The sequence below is a fragment of the Phocoena phocoena genome, chromosome 1 (assembly GCF_963924675.1).
Source record: "Phocoena phocoena chromosome 1, mPhoPho1.1, whole genome shotgun sequence".
Classification (NCBI taxonomy): Eukaryota; Metazoa; Chordata; class Mammalia; order Artiodactyla; family Phocoenidae; genus Phocoena; species Phocoena phocoena.
In genome coordinates this window covers 109,073,415-109,095,123 of record NC_089219.1, presented here as the reverse complement: position 1 = coordinate 109,095,123, position 21,709 = coordinate 109,073,415, and the positions used below count along the sequence as shown (strand labels likewise).

At 38.1% G+C, this 21,709-nt stretch overlaps 1 protein-coding gene across 5 annotated transcripts in view; it reads left to right on the top strand.

Moving 5' to 3' along the window:
• ARNT (aryl hydrocarbon receptor nuclear translocator) overlaps positions 1-21,295 on the top strand; it is a 62,448-nt gene extending 41,153 nt beyond the window's left edge. For 2 of the 5 annotated variants that reach the window (XM_065884841.1, XM_065884869.1), the window contains 16 exons: positions 1,912-2,125; positions 3,317-3,419; positions 6,493-6,558; positions 6,979-7,064; positions 8,613-8,689; positions 9,348-9,482; positions 11,738-11,812; positions 13,977-14,128; positions 16,743-16,853; positions 17,018-17,090; positions 17,244-17,367; positions 17,559-17,661; positions 18,040-18,187; positions 19,326-19,488; positions 20,271-20,437; positions 21,206-21,295. In XM_065884841.1, coding sequence (XP_065740913.1) covers positions 1,912-2,125; positions 3,317-3,419; positions 6,493-6,558; positions 6,979-7,064; positions 8,613-8,689; positions 9,348-9,482; positions 11,738-11,812; positions 13,977-14,128; positions 16,743-16,853; positions 17,018-17,090; positions 17,244-17,367; positions 17,559-17,661; positions 18,040-18,187; positions 19,326-19,488; positions 20,271-20,437; positions 21,206-21,295 — 1,887 coding nt within the window. The remainder of the gene's footprint in view (positions 1-1,911; positions 2,126-3,316; positions 3,420-6,492; positions 6,559-6,978; positions 7,065-8,612; positions 8,690-9,347; positions 9,483-11,737; positions 11,813-13,976; positions 14,129-16,742; positions 16,854-17,017; positions 17,091-17,243; positions 17,368-17,558; positions 17,662-18,039; positions 18,188-19,325; positions 19,489-20,270; positions 20,438-21,205) is intronic. The other 3 variants (XM_065884878.1, XM_065884860.1, XM_065884851.1) reach the window with 3 other exon arrangements.
• The last annotated feature ends 414 nt before the right edge of the window (positions 21,296-21,709 follow it).

Here is a 21,709-nt window from a genome sequence, read left to right as displayed (position 1 = left end):
TTTTAAGGATGGATTGGAGACAGTGAAAGCAGGAAGACCATTTGTCTTGGCATGAGATGACTAGGACAGTGACATTGTATTTGAAAATAAAATTGATAAAACTGAGTTATCCCTGGAGTGTGAGAAAAAGGAGTTAAGAGTTTTGAGGCCTGTATCCTGAGAGGAAGGGGATACTGTTAATCAAGAAAGGGAATGCTAGAAGAGCACAGAGTATTGTTTTCGAAGGGGGAAATGACAGGTTTTGAGATGTTGAAATTGAATTGCTGGTAAAATGTCTATTTGGAGATGCTTAATAGATTTTAGGCAAGTCTAGGCATATGGATTTGGGTATCATTTCTTAGTGGAGGAGTGGATATGATTTCTCAGGGAGAGAGTATGGAATAGAGAAGAGAACTTAAGATAGAACCTTGGAAATGCCTATATTTGAGACTTGAACAAAGGAAAGGGAACCTGAAGCAGAGAAGGTACATTTGGAAAGGAAGTATAAGTTGGAGTGCAGTGTCATAGAAGCTAGGAAGAAATAAAATTTAAAGGATAAAGTGAACAACACTATCAGATATGCAGTGACATTGAGTAAAATGATATGGACTCAGGAAAGGGGACTTGAGTTGGCATTTAGGAATACATTAGTAACCTGAAAAAACATGAATATAGTGGTTTAGAGTGAAGATTGCAGTGGGTTTGAGAAATAAGTGAAAAGTAATAGAGAGTAGAGCCAGTGAGTGTAACACTACTCTTAATTTAAGCTTGGCGCTGAAAGATGAATCGGGCAAAGTTGAGCGAAGTTTTGTATAGAATTGAGAAAACTTGATCATGTTTAAGATCTGAGGAGAGGGACTTCCCTTGTGGCGCAGTGTTTAAGAATCCACCTGCCAGTGCAGGGGACACAGGCTTGAGCCTTCGTCCAGGAAGATCCCACATGCGGCGGAGCAACTAAGCCCATGTGCCACAACTACTGAGCCTGCGCTCTAGAGCCCATGACCCACAACGACTGAAGCCCGTGTGCCAAGAGCCCGTGCTCCGCAACAAGAGAAGCCAGCGCAATGAGAAGCCTGCGCACTGCAACGAAGAGTGGCCCCCGCTCACCACAACTAGAGAAAGCCCGCGCACAGCAACCAAGACCCAACACAGCCAAAAATAAATAAATAAATTTATTTATTTAAAAAAAAAAAAAGATCTGAGGGGAAAGAGAGAGAAGAACGCCAATATTTGTAGAGCAAGATCCTAAAAAGAGACCAGAGAGAGTGAGATCTAGAACTCAATTATTTATTTATTTATTTGAAAAGTAATTTTTAAAAATTTATTTATTTATTTAATTTATTTATTTTTGGCTGTGTTGGGTCTTCATTGCTATGCGCGGGCTCTCTCTAGTTGTGGAGAGTGGGGGCCACTCTTCGTTGCGGTGCGCAGGCTTCTCATTGCGGTGGCTTTTCTTGTGGCGGGGCATGGGGGCTTCAGTAGTTGTGGCGAGCGGGCTCTAGAGCACAGGCTCAGTAGTTGTGGCGCGTGGGCTTCATTGCTCCACGGCATGTGGGAACTTCCCGGACCAGGGCTTGAACCTGTGTCCCCTGCATTGGCAGGCGGATTCTTAACCACTGTGCCACCAGGGAAGCCCAAGAACTCAATTATTGTTAATGGTAAGCCTTTTTATTCCCTGTCTTGAGTTCTGAGGTAAAGAGGAGGAGATGGATAGTGACATAGACACATTGAGGAAATACCTATTGGAAAAAACTCTCTTGTCCGTGAAGGTAGTTACATTTAGGTTGCAAAGCTGTGCCTGTGGATTAGACAGAAGCCAGCAATTACTTATGGAGAATACATATGGCCTGAAGTGTCTTACTTCTTTCCATGAATAATATTTGGTTTTTCAGAAGAGTTCAGTATTAACTTGTATTTCTCTTCCTTGGGCAGGAACTGAAACATTTGATCTTGGAGGCAGCAGATGGCTTTCTGTTTATTGTCTCATGTGAGACAGGCCGGGTGGTATATGTCTCTGACTCAGTGACCCCTGTTTTGAACCAGCCACAGTCTGAATGGTTTGGTAGCACACTCTATGATCAGGTGCACCCAGATGATGTGGACAAACTTCGTGAGCAGCTTTCCACTTCGGAAAATGCCCTGACAGGTATGAGTTAATATGGATGGAAAATGAATAGCAAATTCTTTCTTCTTTTTTTTTCTGAGTTAGAAGAGGTATTTTAACTCTTAAATTTTTTGATTGAATCTGGCAAAACTTTTAGAATTTTCTCCTTTAATGAATATAATCTGTTCTTTTTATCCACTGCAGGTAATATATTTTGTATCTCATCTTTAGAAAATGTTTCATTAGTGACAATGCTTATAAAAAGTTTACTTTGATCTTAATATTAGTGTAAATACACAATAAAGGCCAAGCTTACAATAACCCCCACCCCCACCCCTCCAGCCATTCCAGAAGAATGAAATTATTCGTTTTCTGTCTCATTTGTATGGGTAAATACCTGGTATTTTTTCTACCCAGTTGTGCTTGGCTTTGGCTTGGTATTAAGTTCTATGATAGTAGATTTTTATTTTAGAGGGGGATGATTATCAGTGTGTAAGGTGTTTTCTTGGTTTGTTTTTGTATTTATACTATCTTTCTGTCTTGTTTTTGCCCCCACCTCCACACCCTCATTTAATGTTATTCAGTCCTTCTGCCCTAGTTTGGCTGAAGGAAACAAGTCACATCTGCTCCTAAGCGATCTAGAAAAAATTTTAATGTGGAAGCAGATTAAAACTGGTAATTAAAATAAAATCCATTATGGTCATATTAATGTTGGTATTTAGCTTTCATTTATGTTTTTATGGTTTCATTTTCCTAGTTCTTCTTTTTCCCAAAAGTTCCCACTGGTTTCTGTATAATAAAGGGAGGAACAATTTTAGCATGAGACAGATGGGTATTTCTGTAGCATATAAAATTACTTGTTATTAAACCAGTGACATTCACTCCATGCGTGTGTGTGTGCATGCATACGCACATGCATGTGTGTTTATAAAAATAATCAGACCTAAGGATATAGCCTTGCTCTTGCTTGCCAACTTTACCTACTTCTACTCCTGTCTTGCCTTGCACAAAGTTATTTCCAGTGCTTTGAACTGAAGAGTAAGATTCACTGATGGGAACAGAGGTGTTTTAGGCTTGAAAAAAATCCATCTCCTACTTGGCTTATTCTCTTATAAGCAAGGAGATTGGAGAGCATGAATAGGCTACTTACTTATCTTTGCCTCCAGTATCTCTCTCTCCCTCTTCCCCACACACAAGAATGTACTCCAGACTGTTCTTCACATCCTTCTTCAGGGCGTATCCTTGATCTGAAGACTGGAACAGTGAAAAAGGAAGGTCAACAGTCTTCCATGAGGATGTGTATGGGCTCAAGGAGATCTTTTATTTGCCGTATGAGGTGAGTGCCAGGATGAGGATTGTGATTTGCCGTAGGAAGAATTAAGAGCTGAGGGTTTGATTTCTGGTCAGAGGAGTTAAACTTCTAAAGCCAAGCTCCAGTTAGATTAAATTTAGCTCTCAAGACCCATGTGAGTTGTGACACAGAATAAAGCGTTAAGGAAACTAACATTTACTGAAGTCCTCCTATGCCAAACATTATGATAGGTGCTTTATGTCTGTCATCTCATTTCCCACAACTGCCCAATAGGGTAGAATTCATGGTTACTATTTTGCTGATTAAAAAAAAAAAAAGACTCAAAGAAATTGACTTCCCAGGATTACATAGACAATGTTTGATACAGGATTTTATTCTAATCCATACTAGTCGGATGCCAATACCTATGTTTTTTCCCAGTATATCACAAGGCAACATCCATGTACTCAGACCATTTCTGCACCCCTCCTTTTTATGTAGAAATTTAAGACTTTATTATGTCTTTCACTTAATATTTAGCATTAATAAATTATATACTATACATTTTAGGATTCTGAAGAAAGGATGGTGATACTTTTCTTCACAACTAGAGAAAATACTTCTTAAAGTCACAAAATAAATTCAGGTTGTATAATGGAAATTGACTACATTGTACGAGAGGATGCTTCTTAGAAATGATGAATAGGATATTAAGAAAGGTTTCCTGGGGGAGTTTAAAAATAATTGAATATTATGTGGCTTAGTGGTTTAGAGTAGTTTCTGGACCCAGACTACTGGATTTATCACTTATCTTCTGAGACCTTGAGCAGATTAAATGACTGCTTTGTGTTTGCTTTTTTTTAAAAATATTTATTTATTTATTTATTTTTGGCTGGATCGGGTCTTAGTTGCAGCGCATGGGCTCTTTGTTGCAGTGCATGGGCTTCTCTCTAGTTGCGGTGTGCAGGCTCCAGAGCACATGGACTCAGTAGTTGTGACGTGTGGGCTCTCTGGTTGTGGTGCGCGGGCTCCAGAGTGGGTGGTCTCAGTAGTTGTGGCTCACAGGCTTAGTTGCTCCACAGCATCTGGGATCTTAGTTCCCTGACGAGGGATCGAACCTGCGTCTTCTGCATTGGAAGGCAGATTCTTAACCACTGGACCACCAGGGAGGGTCCCCCTGCTTTGTGTTTTTATTTCTTCATGTAATATTGGGAGTTTTATCAACCTCATAAAGTTGTTATAAGGATTAGATGAATAAATATATGTAAAGATGCTTAAAATAGTACATGACACATGTAAAATTCTGTGTAAATTTTATTTATTATTAAAGAAGTGAAAGAAAGAAAGTAGAGGATGGGAGAGAGTGTTGCAACATGTGGACATGGCTAATGCAAAGACATAGGCAGGAACAAGATAAATAATAACGAAATATAGCAAATAGATTGTGTTGCAGCATAGTGCTGGAGTCAACAAACCACAACTCTTTGTTTGTAAATAAATCTTTATTAGAACATAGCCATGCCCATTTGTTCGCATACTGTCTGTAGCTGCTTTTGTGCTATAATAGCAGAATTGACTAGTTGCAACAGATTGTATGGCCCACAAAGCTGAAAATATTTACTGTCTGGTCATTTACAGAAAAAGTATACTAACCCCTGATGTAGAGAATCTCTGCATTTGCAGAGCATGTAGAACATTTTGACTTAAAATTCTGGGACAGTTACAAGTTGTAGAAATACCAAACCTGAATTCTTTATCCTTCCTTGTTAGGGGCATTGTCACCAATTTTCTGTGTCAAGTTGTATTCAGAACCCGTTATCTGGCTGTTAACTGATGGAAGCTTCTTTGATAGTGTAGTGCAACTTTTTTTTTTTTTTATTTTTTTATTGAAGTATAGTTGAATTACAGTGTTGTGTTAATTACTGCTGTGCAGCAAAGTGACTCAGTTATACATATATATTTTCATATTCTTTTTCATTATAGTTTATCACAGGATATTGAATATAGTTCCCTGTGCTATACAGTAGGACCCTGTTGTTTATCCATTCTACATATACCAGTTTGCATCTGCTAATCCCAGACTCCCAGTCCAGTCCTCTCCTACCTCCCTCCCCCTTGGCAACCTCCAGTCTGTTCTCTATGCCCCTGATTCTGTTTCTGTTTCATAGATAGGTTCATTTGTGTCATATTTTAGATTCCACATATAGGTGATATCATATGGTATTTGTCTTTCTCCTTCTGTTTTACTTCACTTAATATAATGATCTCTAGTTGCATCCATGTTGCTGCAAATGGCATTTCGTTCTTTTTTGTGGCTGAGAGTATTCCATTGTATATATGTACCACATCTTCTTTATCCATTCTTCTTTCAGTGGACATTTAGGTTGTTTCCATGTATTGGCTATCATGAAAAGTGCTGCTGTGAACGTAGGGGTGCATGTATAATACCCTTTTTTTTTTTTTTTTTTTTTTTTTTTTTGTGGTACGCGGGCCTCTCACCGTTGTGGCCTCTCCCATTGTGGAGCACAGGCCCCGGACGCGCAGGCTCAGCAGCCATGGCTCACAGGCCCAGCTGCTCCGCGGCATGTGGGATCGTCCTGGACCGGGGCACGAACCCGTGTCCCCTGCATCGGCAGGTGGACTCTCAACCACTGCGCCACCAGGGAAGCCCTATAATACCTTTTTGAATTATAGTTTTGTCTGGGTATATTCCCAGGAGTGGGATTGCTAGATCATATGGTAATTCTATTTTTAGTTTTCTGAGGAACCTCCATACTGTTTTCCACAGTGGCTGCATCAACTTACATTCCCACCAACAGTGTCAGAGGGTTCCCTTTTCTCCATACCCTCTCCAGCATTTGTTATTTGTAGACATTTTAATGATGGCCATTCTGACTGGCATGAAGTGGTACCTCATTGTAGTTTTGATTTGCATTTCTCTAATAATTAGCGATGTTGAGCATCTTTTCATGTGCCTATTGGCCATCTGTATTTCTTCCTTGGAGAAATGTCTCTTTAAGTCTTCTGCCCATTTTTCCATTGGGTTGTTTGTTTTTTTGTTGGGTTATGAATGATAGTGCAACTTAATTGCTTTTAATCTCTCTGTTCATTGAAACAGGTGTGGCAGTAGCTCTGTGGACCCAGTCTCCATGAATAGACTGAGCTTTGTAAGAAACAGATGCAGGTGAGATCCTAAGCTGTAAAAAAAAACCCAAAGGGATGGCCAAGTACCTTTAGAGATCGTCACATTTTCAACTATTTTACTATTGTACCTCCTTCAGTAGCCCTCACCCTCATCCCTCACTTCCCAGTTACTTTTTTTCTGGCAATATTTTCCTGAACTTCTAAAGCTTTTTCTCATCCTGTTTAAGGAAGTTATGCTACCACTTTACCTATTGATACTTTCTTCCTGCTGCAGTACCTTTCAGTTGCTTTACTTTGGCAAAGGTAAAAAATATGCTGGTCACTTTTGGGTGGGAAGGGTCCAAGTACACTCGTCCTGTTTTATAAACACCCAAGAGCCTAAAGTTAAAGGTACTAAGCCAGCATTGCCTTTTAAATGTTACTGGGTAGGGTTTTCTCCTCACACCTGTAATTTTTCTAGGAATGGACTTGGCTCCGTGAAGGATGGGGAACCTCATTTCGTGGTGGTCCACTGCACAGGCTATATCAAGGCCTGGCCCCCAGCAGGTAGGAAAGTTGAATAGTGACTTCTTCCTGGGTGCAGCAAGTTCCTCACAGAGTCCAAGAAAGTTAGCTAATATTTATCATGTACCTGTAGTATATGAAATGTACTTTGGTATAAACTGTAATAGGAAAGAAAAAGTGGACTCCTTCCCTTCCTTTATGGATCTTATATTCCAGTTAGGGAGATGGATTACTCAGACTTGAAAATGACTTGGTGATGGCTGTGTCACAGAATGTAGTTTTTAAATGTCCAAATAGTAATGTATACTGAATACCTGTATCTAAGTATTTGTGTGCAAAGAAGCAGTTGACGTCGAATGCAGTTGATTTGGGAAAGTTTTATAAGAAGGAGCAAGATTTGGCTGGAGAACCGGGTAAATGGCTTGATTGTAGTAACTTGTAAAGGGGATATTCTCTGCAAATACTTTAAATCAGGATGTGAGCGGATTAATTTTACTAGAACTTGAAGTCAAAAAGGGAATGTGAGAAAAGTGGTTGGGGTACAAGGATCAGCCTTTTAACCTGGCTTGTCAGAATTTCCAAATCGTAGCAATTTTATTACCTCCCTGCTGGCTAGGTGTGCCTGGGAAGTGGGGGTTGTAGGGAGATAGAAACTAAGAGAGGCAAGGTGGTATATTTTGGTAAAGGTTAAACTTTGGATTTGGAAAAACCTGGGTTTGATTCTGGCATTGTTATTTATTAGTGGTATAACTTAGGGTAAGTTGCTTGACTTGTATGGGAAAAAAAAACCCTCAATTTTCTCATCTATAATTTAGAGATAATATAACCCATATAGAGTTATTGTGAGGATTAGATTTAATGTAAGGAAAGCACCCAGCCTAGTGCCTGGCATATGGTAGGCACCCAATAAATGGTAGTTAAATGTAATTAAGAAAAATTAATTTTAAGTCATAATGAAGTTTGAACTTTTTAGTTTATATACTGTATAAACCATGCGTTTGAGATACACATGATCTTTTATACTTCTGTGTAGCTCTCAAAGAAATACTATTTTTCTTGGTAAAAAGAAGAAAAATATGCAAAGAGTAGGGGGAAAGTGCATCCTTCTTCCCTTTCCACATAAACATTGAAACACTAGCTTGTCTCTTTTCCAAAGTACATAAATAACTATTGGTGTTTGGTTTAATCTCATTTTTGTTGTTTGCTTACTTTGAAAGTCACAGGTTAGGCAAGACATCCGTTCTCTGCCTGTGATATGGTCACAGAGTAAATGGCTGTCTTCATATGTATTTGGTTTGGCCAGCATAGTCTTTTAGAATACTTTGAATGGGACCTGTACTCTGCAGTTTATTATAATTAATGTGAGTATAATATATGAATTAATATATATATAAGTACTTAAAATAGTACCTGATATATATGGTAAGTTCTTTGGGTTGTTTACCTTTATTTCTTATCTTTCAGCAGTCTGTATTGTTTCATACCTAGTCTCTTCATACCTACATGTGTTTTAAATCTTTACATATCTGACTTTTGAAGGCAATTGAGTTTGAGATACCTGTTAAACCTTTTAACTTCACCTTCCTGAAGGTGTCTCCCTCCCAGATGATGACCCAGAGGCTGGCCAGGGGAGCAAGTTTTGCCTAGTGGCTATTGGCAGACTACAGGCAAGTATGAATTTTTCACATCGATATCACCCATTGTCAGTGGGAGAAAAATCTCCTTCAGGATGTGTTAATGTTATTTTTTCTTTTACTCTCTGAATACAAATAAAGAATTCTGAAAAACTCCGAATCTTTTGAGGAATATGGTATTCATAGTTAACATTGCTTCTCTTGGATTTAGCAGAAGCTGAAGAGAGTGAGAGAGAGAGATCTTTTCCTCTTTCATACTTTTAGCTTTGCAATGCTGAATTTTCTATTTCCAACTAATTTCTTTTGCTCCTATACAATAGAAGAGAGGTCTTTTCATTTTTCATTACATGACTAACAGTAGAGAATTGGAATTATTTTGATTCTCCTTATAAAAACAGATGTTTCTTGGTTACTTGGGAGTATAATTTTCCAATCTGAATAGTGAATACCACCTAGCTAAATGAAAGTAAGTGGGTTTTAGGTTGAATGAATTATTACCTTTCTTTACAAAGTTCGTGAAGAGTACATGTGTAGGAGTGGAGCTAGGCCTCATGCCCTATCTGTGATGATCACTTTTTCCTTTTTGGATGGGTTGTGAAAGTTTAGAAATTCCTAAAATTGGAAACCTGATGGGAAATACATCTGTAAAGAATCGTGTCTTTTTATCTCATTTTTATCTCTTTTCTTTCAGGTAACTAGTTCTCCCAACTGTACAGACATGAGTAATGTTTGTCAGCCAACGGAGTTCATCTCTCGACACAATATTGAGGGAATCTTCACTTTTGTGGATCATCGCTGTGTGGCTACTGTTGGCTACCAACCACAGGTGAGGAGCTGGAGCTATTACACCACTGATACTTAGGCTTCTGTTTTCCCTTTGCTATGCTGAGATTATTCAATCGTATAATTCCAGAGATAACCAAAACATGTCAGCCCCAACTCAGAAAAAGAGATGATCCTAGTCTGTTGATAGCTAAATATAATTTCAGCTTCCTACCAAGGTTATCATCTGATCTAGAAAACTATGGCTTGTGAAACCAGGCTGGAGCAGCAGGTACAGGTAATGTATTTCTTTTTTGTTAGTGATATTAATACAGATGATGATGCAAAAACTAGTTATAATGACTTGGCCACCTTTAGATAATTCATATAATCATCTAGTTGCATAGTAACCCATAAAGTATGCAAATTTAGCACCAGTTATTATGATTTATTTAGATATCTCATTCAGCAGACCAGGTAACTATGTCTGAATTGAGAAACAAGTCATTACATAAACTTTCAAAATTATAGCTGCCAGGAGGGACTTCTGTAAAGAGGTTGGTGCAAAAGAGATCTTGAAAAAGGAGAACAAAGAGAGCATTTACACTACCTGATGCAACACCTGTTGTAAAGCTGTTGTTACCAACACAGCGTGGTGTTGGTGTAGGAATAGTTACATATATCAGTAGATGAGAATCGAGTCTGTTCTCATATTTATGGTCAACTGATTTTCAACAAAGATGCCAAGACAATTCAAGGGGAAAAGAAGCTTTTCCAATAGATGGTGACGGAACAGTTGTATACTCATAGGCAAAACAAAACAGAAAGAACTTAGACTCTTACCTCACACCGTACACAGAAATCAACTCGAAGATATAAAGGTGTAAGTGCCAAAGTTATAAAACGTCTAGAAGAAAATAGGATAAAATCTTTGTGATCTTGAGTTAGGCAAAGATTTTTTTTTGGCCACGTTGTGCAGCTTGCAGGATCTTAATTCCCCCACCAGGAATTGAACCAAGGCCACAGCAGTGAAAGTGCCGAGTCCTAATGACTGGACTGCCAGGGAATTCCCTAGGCAAAGATTTTCTATATGACCCTAAAAGCATGATTCACAAAACAAAAAATTTGGTAAGTTGGGTTCCATAAAAGTTAAAATTTGCCCTCTTAAAAGGGTATCATTAAGAAAGTGAAAAGACCAGCCACAAATTGGGAGAAAATATTTCTAAATCATTTATCTGAAAAAGGATTTGTATCCAGACTAAAGAACTCTCAGAACTCATTAAGACAACCAGCCAGTAAAAAAGGGGCACAAGATTTGAATAGACATTTCACCAGAGAAGCAATATGAATGGCATATAAATAGTTGCTTGTCATTAGGAAAGTACGGATTAAAGCCACAATGAGATACCACTATATGCCCATTAGAATGGCTATCATCAAAAAGTATTGGCAGGAACATGGAGAAACAGAACCTTCATACATTGTTAGTAGATAAGTAAAATGGTATAACTACTTCGGAAAACCATTTTGGCAGTTTCTTTAAAAGTTAAACATACACTTACCCTACAAATTAGCAATTCCACTCCTAAGTATTTACCCAAGAGAAATGAAAACATATGTTCACACAGATTTATACACAGATGTTCATATCTGTATTATTCATCATAGCCAAAAAGTGGAATGTCCATTAACTAGTGAATGGATACACACTGTGTTATATCCATGTTAGAATATTTATGAGCAATAGAAGGAATATACTATTGATACATGGAACAACATAGATGAACTTCAAAAATATTGTGTTAAATGAAAGAAGCCAGACACAGAAGACTACCTATTGTATGATTCCATTTGTGTAGAAAAGGCAAAACTGAAGAAGCAGAAGCAGATCAGTGGTTGGCCAAAGGATTAGGAGCAGGGATTGACTACAAACGGGCAGAAGGGCACTTTTGGGTGCAGTGGACGTGTTCTAAAACTGAATTGTGGTAATGGTTGTACAACTGTATAAATTTATTATAGGTCATCAAATTAGAATTATAAAATTCATTTAGAATGAGTGAGTTTATCTAAATTATACCTCAAATCTGTAAAAAATTCAGTTAAAATAAATGTACAAAATCCTGAAAAAGAAGAATGCTCTAGAGGTCAGTTGTTTCGCAGATTCAATCTTTTTTTGTTTGTCTTTTTTTTCCCCCCTCCACTCTTATCCATAATCTTAGGATAAAAGCAAGAGAAATGAAATCCAAGTCCCCTGCTAATGGCCCAGGAAAGTTAGATGATCATAAAAGTGTCAATTTTACTCTTCTTTTTCTCTTTTAGGAACTCTTAGGAAAGAATATTGTAGAATTCTGTCATCCTGAAGACCAGCAGCTTCTAAGAGACAGCTTCCAACAGGTAACTTTTTTTCCTGGTTTGGATTGGAATAGTATTTTAATCTAATATCTATTATTACATTTATGCCACAAATATTTATTGACTGCTGATTAACCGAGTACTGTGGCAGGCCCTGCAGTTTTATGTTCTTTAGTACTTAACCTGTATTTTTAAGAAACAGAAAAGAACCAGTACTTTGAAACTATGGATAATGTTCAAGGTATTTTTGTTTGGCTTTGGCTACTCAGTGTCTTATATCCAAGGGGCTGTCTTTAAAGTATTTAAAATATTCTACACTTCACTGAACAGTGGATAGTAGTTGAAAAATTCATTTCATGGTTCTTTTATAGATAAGTGAAAGTTGGCTCTTAATTGTAAGCAAACTCTTAATTTCAGGCCCTAGATCCTGAAAACATCTGGCGAATTTAATTTCAGGACAGGCTTGGCTTTAGATAGTAGCTCTTACTTTATATTAGACTGGTTAGTTTTCCTCTTTAAACCTCAATAGTGTTTTTACTGATACAATGGGTATATAAGATAAAGCATTTAAAGCACAAAGGCCAACTTCTAGAGGAAATCAGACAATGGCAGTAAAAAGTCTCTCTGTCTCTAATTCCTCAGCATCACCTGTTCCATCCACTCACATTCCATGTACGGGTAGTCTTTTTTTTATTTTTTGTAGTGTAGTCTTAGAAAAGCTATTCTGACTTCTGTTGACACCATTCAAAGCTAAGGACGTGGACTTCTGGCAGTGCGAGATGTTGTACAGTATATTTTAAATCCATGAAATTCATAATTCTCACGCTTAGGGCCACAGAGTATCACTTTATCATTTCTAGAAAAATGTTTATTCCAAAGCAATGGGCCATATATACACTCTGTAATCTCATGGTTTTTATTCTGACATCAGTTGCTGCTATGACACTAGAGTACAGAAGCAAAGGTACTTTTTAATGTGCAGACTAGTTGCTGCTTACTAGTTGCTGATATCTAGATTTTGATGTTTCATATGTCTAGATGGATTTGTATTTATTTTTGCTTTTCAGTACATTTAGTTGCTATTTCTAATGAAGGTTGTTTTTCTCTTTTTTTTTTTTTCTTCCCATTTTGGTTCTTGTCATGCTTTGTTTCACATTTGATTTTTAAAAGTTTTATTTATGTATTTTAAATGTGCCATTTTATTATTGCTAAGTGAAGTATGTCCCGTTTTCTGTTATAATTATTTCTCAGTCAGATTGTAATGTCAGCGGTTACTGCCACACTCTTGTCAACTTAAACACAAATGTTATCACTTAACTTTTTCTTAAAAAGCAATTTAAAGTGTAGGTATTTTGAATTACTGGGCTTATACTTCATTGGCATGAATATGTACAGTAATAATCAGGTTTCAAATCCAGTACTTAGTTTGTATACAAATGTAATGATGTTCATTGTGCATATATTATACAGTAAGCACATGTATTAAAGACTACTTATTATTGTTTAAATGTAGATGTTCATATCTCATTTCTTTTTTATAATGTTAAATAAATGTTGTTCTTAAAAAAAGAAAAAAACACATAGCCTAGTGCTTGACATATAGTAAGTACCAAATAAATGTTAGCTGCTAATATTTTTTTTACTGTTAAGGAGGGGATTCAAAAGATTATTTTCTGTTCTTTGAGATTAGAAACTAAAATGATCTAAAATTGCTTTCTTTTAAAAAATAAAAGCAAAGCAAAACTAAAGCCAACTTAGTTTTATTTATAGAAACCTTCATGGGTGCTATGAAAACAAATTCTCAGGCTTGGCAGAAAAAGCTAGGATTGAGGGGCAACATATAAGCTATGTTCAGTGTCATTAAACTTATAAACTCCTAGTAAATTTGCTAAATCAGTGTATCTTTAAGGGACTTTCTAAAGGAAGTGGGGAAAGGTAGTCTTTTCTCTCCTGGAATAATTGTTACTCCTGTTTGATATTGACAAGTGTGGTTAGATAGCTTGGGACTCTGAGAAGAAACATGATAAATATACCTCCTTATTGTTTAGTCACTTATTTTTACTCCCCAAAACAACAAAATGTTGTTTTGTTAGTAACATTGCAAGAGACTGTTACTTCAAGGACAGTGGCACAAGGATCTTAAGGTTGTAAATGTCTAAAGAAAATTTTTTGTGGGTTTCAACTGATAGCATGAAAACTTTTTCAGGTGGTGAAGTTAAAAGGCCAGGTGCTATCTGTCATGTTCCGGTTTCGGTCTAAGAACCGAGAATGGCTCTGGATGAGAACCAGCTCTTTTACTTTCCAGAACCCTTACTCAGATGAAATTGAGTACATCATCTGTACCAACACCAATGTGAAGTATGTACCATAAAGACCTTTTCCAATGTTGGGATTTCTCACGGGCCAAGTCTGCTTAGCTGTATCAGGTTACCTCCTCTTCTACTTTTCTAGTAGTAAACACCATTATTTCTTCATCTTCCAACTTCTTAGAATTTGGGGTAGTTCATCCAGGTAGAGTAAAATATTTTTAATTTAATTTTTTACTAGAGTATAGTTGACTTATACAGGTAGAGTAAAATTTTAACAAACAGTAGCTTAGAGACTAGATTCTGAAATGTGAAGGGTTTGGTCAGTTGACCTTTGAACAACATGAGTTTGAACTGTGTGGGTCCACTTATATGCAGATTTTTTTCAGTAGTAAATGCTACAGTACTATGTGAGCTGCATATACGGAGGGCCGACTATATAAGTTATACTCAGATTTTCGACTGCTCAGAGCATCGGTTCCCCTAACCCCCGTGTTGTTCAAGGGTCAACTGTATTTCAACTTTATGTTTCAACCCTTTTTAGAAAGGATTTTTTTGTTGTTTTTGTTTTGTTTTGCTGTATGTGGGCCTCTCACTGTTGTGGCCTCTCCCGTTGTGGAGCACAGGCTCCGGATGCGCAGGCTCAGCGGCCATGGCTCACGTGCCCAGCAGCTCCGTAGCATGTGGGATCTTCCCGGACCGGGGCATGAACCCGCGTCCCCTGCATTGGCAGGCGGACTCTCAACCACTGCGCCACCAGGGAAGCCCAGGATTTTGTTTTTTATACACCAGTTTATTACTCTAGTCTGACAGGAATTTTTTCTAGAGCAGGTATCTGCAAACTTTCTGTAAAAGACCAGATACTAAATATTTTAGCATTGTGGGGCATACAGTCTCTATTGCAGCTTCTCAATTCTGCTGTTACAGCACGAAAACAGTTCTAGACAAATGAAATGGATAAAGATGGCTGTGTTCCAGTAAACTTTTATTTACAAAAGCAGGCAACGGACTGGATTTGGCCCACGAACCATAGTTTGCATTAGAGCATAGCTATATTCAATCTTTTGTTAGCTTCTGTTTCTCTGTTCCTTGATTCTTTTCTCTTTGAAATTTCTCAGCTTTGTAAGAAACAATTTTATTAAAATAGATTTCATATACCGTACAGTTTACTCATTTAAAGTGTACGGTTTCTTAAGTATGTCACAGGGTTGTGCAAGTATTACCACACACACAAAAAAACTATTACCTCCAAAGAAATCCTGTACTAATTAATGGTCATCCTCCCCAAGCCGTATGTAACAACTATTCTGTTCTGTGTCTCTATAAATTTGCCTGTTCTTATAAATGGAAACATATAATATATGGTTCTTTTGTGACTGGCCTCTTTCACTTAGTATAATATTTTAAGGATCATCCATGTTGTAGCATGTATCTGTACTTCATTTCTTTTTATTGCCAAATAATATTGCTTTGTATTGGTATACCACATTTTGTTTATCCACTCATCAGTTGATGGATATTGAGTTGTTTACTACAGGCTACTAAGACTGCTGCTATGAACATTTGTTTACTAGTTTTTGTGTGGATATGTTTTTATTCTCTTTGGTATATACCTAGGAGTAGAATTGCTGGGTCACATGGTGACTCTATGTTTAATCTTTTGAGGAACTCCCAAACTGTTTTCCAAAGCTGCTGTACCATTTTGCATTCTCATCAGCAATGTATGAGGGTTCCAGCTTCTCCATATTCTTGCTGTCTTTTTTTATTGTACCCATCCTAGTGGGTGTCGGTTGTCAAGGTACTTCTTTTCCATTTAATCTATCTGTGTAGAATTGGCCTTAAACCCACGTGTGAAGATCTGATTATGAATAATTAGCAAGTGTGAATAATATCGGTGACAACATTGAGTCTCTGTCCTCCAATTCAACTTTTAGGGCTTGTAAAGTTTAGTTCTTTGCTAATTAATTTTAGTATAACTGAGTGGATTCTGTTAGAAATTTTCATTAACTTAGGACTCAGGTCATTGTAGTTTTTTGGGGTTTTGATTTTGTATCTTTATATTACAGAACAACAACTGTTTTGTATTTCTGTTTTGCTTAAATTTTGAAATGTGTAAGTCTTTTTAAGAAGTTGTTTCTGGAAATAATGGCTTTCCCCATTTTTGCATACTACAGTTTGTCCCACTACAGTAAGTTTTAGTTGATTCTTAATATTTTATTTTGTAATAAATACTCTTTGTAGAAAATTCGGAAAGTATTGAAAATAGTAAAGAGAAGGAAAAGAATTCTCACTATCCAGAAATAGTCTTTGTTAATGTTTCATTGTGTACTTTCAGTTTTTTACTTATGCTTTTTTTAAAACACAATATATGGATATACAACATATACATACACACATCCACAACGACTAGGTATTGAATACCTGGAAGGAGTTAGAGCCCAAACAGGATGAACTCTTGTTCCATAGGACATAGCTTCTATTTGTACCATGTTTTCTGTAGTGTGAATTATTTGCTGAATCTGAAGTTACAGGTTATCATAGGATTGGACTTGAAAGGGGAATTGATCAGTGATTACCCCATGTACAGGTGAATCTATAATGTCTTATGTACAAACAGAGTCAGATACTTTTTTTTTCTTTGTTCTCTCTACTCTTCATTTTCCTAGGAACTCTAGTCAGGAACCACGGCCTACACTGCCCAGCACAATCCAGAGGCCACAGCTAGGTCCCACAGCTAATTTATCCCTGGAGATGGGCTCAGGGCAGCTGGCACCCAGGTGAGAAATGGTCGAAGAATCATTTATTGAGCAGTGACTAGCCTGGGGTGGTGGCCGTATACAGTCCCACTTTTTTGTTTATATGTTTGTTTTAAGCCCTTTCCCCAGATTCTTTTTAAAAATCTCTTTTCCCGTTTCTCTCTTTACTTGCCTTTAACATATAGGCAGCAGCAACAGCAAACAGAATTGGATGTGGTACCAGGAAGAGATGGACTAGCCAGCTACAATCATTCCCAGGTTAGTGTGTCTTCTTTGAAGGATGGTGAACATTTCCTTAAGAAGTATCCCTGAGAGCCAGTTAGAGTATATTTGTATCTTTACATGAATTTTAGGGTTATTGAGTTGTCATGTTAAACCTTCTTGGTTATTTTTATCATTGTATTTCCACAGGTTTCTGTTCAGCCTGTGACAACCACAGGGCCAGAACACAGCAAGCCTCTCGAGAAGTCAGAGGGTCTATTTGCCCAGGATAGAGATCCAAGATTTTCAGAAATCTACTCCAACATCAATACAGGTATGTTTCTTCCTTATTCTCATTTTAAATTCTCATTTTCATCACTTACTGATGGGCCTACAATTGCCCAATCAGTAGTCTCCCAGTATATTTCCATTTAATCCTAATACCTCGTGAGTAAATAGGAACTTGCTGAACTAATATACTACAGCCCCTTGACTGGCCCTCCCCCAACTCCTTTTGGTCCACAGATCAGAGTAAAGGCATCTCCTCCAGCACTGTCCCTGCCACCCAACAGTTATTCTCCCAGGGCAACACATTCCCTCCTACCTCCCGGCCGGCAGAGAATTTCAGGTGAGCCCCATATGTGTGTGCTTTTACATGGCAACTGAGGGATTCAGTTACTGAATCCAAGTTTTATTCTTCCCTAACTTTCTCTGGTTATTTCAGACAAAGCAGTGGAACTTGTAGGCCTAGGATGAGACAAGCTTGTTTTTCTTCTCCTTTTTCTTTGCACCTGTCCTGTTGCCATGTTCTAGGTTCCATCTCTGTGTGTCCTGATCAGTGTGTGACTGTCAGTCTTTCTCGTCTTTTCCAAATACTGTTATCAAGTTTTCCTTAACCCCAGGGAGTCAAGGGAATCTAGGTATAGCACTAGATTGTCCTGTGATTCCTAGATTCTGTGATAAATGCACCTTTTAAATCCTTACCTCACTATTTGTTCACTCCTAGAAATAGTGGTCTGGCCCCTCCTGTAACCATTGTCCAGCCATCAGCTTCTGCAGGGCAGATGTTGGCCCAGATTTCTCGCCACTCCAATCCTACCCAGGGAGCAGCCCCAGCTTGGACCCCTAGCACCCGCCCAGGCTTCTCTGCCCAGGTAAACCTTCTCTTCTGTCTGTCCCTTGTATATTTTTTGTTTGCTTGTTTAGGCTTTTCTACATATGTAAAATTATTGCTGTCTGTCTTAGACATCTTCTTTCCACCCCTCCATCCCCTTCCTTCCAATTTTTATCTTTATTGGGAGCAGCTAGATAATTAAAAACCATAGATAATACAAACATCTCAGAGTCCATGGTTTTCACATTCACCTTAAATCAAAAATTGCTCACAAACATCTTGAACAGGTTTCAGTTTCAGATTTGTTTTGGAGTAAATTCTGAGAAGTTTCCACTTTGGTTAGGGCTACAAAATACAGGGACAAAGGAGAAAATTAATCACTAATTTATACACAGTGATATCTATTTACCAAAATAAAAAAATATTGTGTTGAAAAATCCTCCTATAGTTTATATGTGTATATATAAAATATATGTTAAGGCTAAAGCTAATGTCCTGTCATATGTTGATATATACTTATATTGCTAAGTAATATCTTAAATAAAAAAACCAAAACCAGAAGTAAGCTCCAGAATTGTTATATGCAGTATGGCCTCATTGTATAAAAAATGCATAGGAAAATAAAAACTGGAAGAAGTTATCCAAAAATGTTAACCATGGGTCTTTGGTGGTAGAATTATGGATGATTATTTCCTTTTTATTTTCCTTCCTTTTGAAAATATCCGACAGTACATATGCATTACTATTGTAGTGAGAAAAATGTTTAGTTTCCAAAAAAAAAAATCATTAGGAACAAATAAATGTGGTACAGACTAAATAAAATGATACAAAGTGTTTTTTCTCTGTATATAATGCTATACTATTATTAATACCTCTAGTTTTTGTATAACTTTACAGTTTATAAAATGCTTTCGGTTAAGTCATTTTTAATTCTCACAACTCTAAACGTGTAGTGTTACTAATCCCATAGTTCTTTGTTTTTTGCAATTTACCACGTGTCTAAAAATAGTGTCAAGGGAGATTGGGAGTTAATTGGAAGAAATATACAATGGCATATAAGTAATGAGCCTGGCTCAGAAGAATCCAGTGATTGACAGAGGTAATATTAACTCTCACAGGAATGGCCTGTGCAATAATATTAATGTTCCATTTGTTCTCTACCCCTTTCTTTCTTTTAGCAGGTGGCTACCCAGGCTACAGCCAAGACTCGTTCTTCCCAATTTGGTGTAGGCAACTTTCAGACTCCATCCTCCTTTAGCCCCATGTCCCTCCCTGGAGCTTCCACTGCATCACCTGGTGCTGCTGCCTACCCAAGTCTCACCAATCGTGGATCCAACTTTGGTGAGTTCAGACTAGAAGGAGAAAAATCACACCACTAAAGTGAAAGGATTTTGGGCTTCCCTGGTGGCGCAGTGGTTAAGAGTCCCCCTGCCAATGCAGGGGACACGGGTTCGAGCCCTGGTCCGGGAAGATCCCACGTGCCGCGGAGCAACTAAGCCCGTGCACCACAACTACTGAGCCTGCGCTCTAGAGCCCACAAGCCACAACTATTGAGCCTGCGTGCTTAGAGCCCGTGCTGCACAGCAAAGAGAAGCCACTGCAATGAGAAGCCCGTGCACCACAACGAAGAGTAGCCCCCACTCGTCGCAACTGGAGAAAGCCCGCGTGAAGCAATGAAGACCCAGTGCAGCCAAAAATAAATAAAATAAATTTATTTTTAAAAAAAAGAGAGAGAAAGAATTTCGTAGTTAAAATGGCTTGCTTTTGTCACGGCTGTACTGACCTAATTATAGGAAAATGCAAGGTGACAGTCCATTTGGAATATAAAACATACCCACATGAAAAAGACTTTAGCACATATAACAAAAAGCATGTAAAGTATTATAAATTTAATAATATGCAAGTATAGTGTGAATGAGCAAAGGACTCTTTGGAAAGGGTACCTAGAGAAGAAAAATGAATCTGAGACCAGGGTTTGAAATAGAAGAGGCATTGATTTACAGAAAGAAGGGCAGAAAGTGTCTAGGTAAAATTAATGATTTGCATGTGATAATATGCTAGTTTCTCCTCTCTAGTGGAGTTAGCAGATTGAAGTTGTTTATTCTTCTTTGCTGTATTTTTAGCTCCTGAGACTGGACAGACTGCAGGACAATTCCAGACACGGACAGCAGAGGGTGTGGGTGTCTGGCCACATTGGCAGGGCCAGCAGCCTCATCATCGTTCAAGTTCTAATGAGCAACATGTTCAACAGCCATCAGCACAGCAACCTGGCCAGCCAGAGGTCTTCCAGGTGAGAGGGTGAACAGACTTCAGAAAACCAGAAGCTGGGAGAGAGTCAGGGAGGAAAGACAGAGAAGAAAGCATGCATGGATTCAGGTGTTTGATTGAGGTTAGTAAGAAGAGAAGAAAAGAGTCAAGACATATAGGAATAGATGTCATTAATTGAAAAGATTGTGAACTTAGTGTGCTGCACAGCCTTTAACCAGACCATCGTTAGTGATGTGAAGCGCCATGTGAAGACATCAAAAAAAGTAATTTTGGCCCATTCACGGAGAATCATGTGCCCGCTTGTTAGTACTTTAGGTATAAAAGTACTGAATACAGCTCTAAAGGTCTATTTACATACATCCTGAGGGGACTGCAAGAGTCAGTGGAGTAATCTCAGGTGGGACAAAGGAGGAGCTTAGTTTAAAACACAGGTCGAAAGAAGGCAAAACAAGGTTTTGGTGGAAAACATAATAGGATAAGAGATATTCCATATGTATCCGGAGGGGGGTTTTATGAAATGTGACAAGCAGATTTTTCTCCTTTTGAAAATACTGAGGTCTAGAAAAGAGGGAAAATGTGGAACTGTAGGAGGAAGACAGAGAAGGAACTAGGAAGAAAGTTGTCATCTAAAGGAGTCAGTGTTGCTGGGAGTAAGGAAGGCTAAGAGAACTCAGCAGAGCAGAAACTCTCTGGGGCCAGAGATGACAGTTCAGGGGAATGTTGGGAGGCAGCTTGATAAATGTAAAGGATCAAGGTGTGTGACCCAAACTTATTCTTTTTCACTTATTAGGAGATGCTGTCCATGCTGGGAGACCAGAGCAACAGTTACAACAATGAAGAATTTCCTGATCTAACTATGTTTCCCTCCTTTTCAGAATAGAACTATTGGGGTGAGGATAAGGGGTGGGGGAGAAAAAAAAGATCACCATTTGTTTTTAAAAAGCAAATCTTACTATAAACAGAATAAAAGTTCCTCTCCCTTCCCTTCCCTCACCCCTGATGTATACCCCCTTTTCCTTCTGACCTTTCCCTTGTCTTCCTTGTTTCTCTCTGAGATAACATTTATAGAAGAAATGGAGTGAATCCTCAAGGCTTTGGGGACCCTTTGAAAAATTGAGACTGGATAAGGTTAAGAATGCCTTTCCTTATGTCTCCTGACCAGAAATTTTGTGCAGAGATGATTTGTGCTGGGTCAAGGGGCAGGTTAGAGAACCTGGCATCCACTATTTGTCTTGGATACTATGGCTTATTTCTGGAAAGAAATTCTCAATAAGGTGGAGGAGGGGAGAAATGT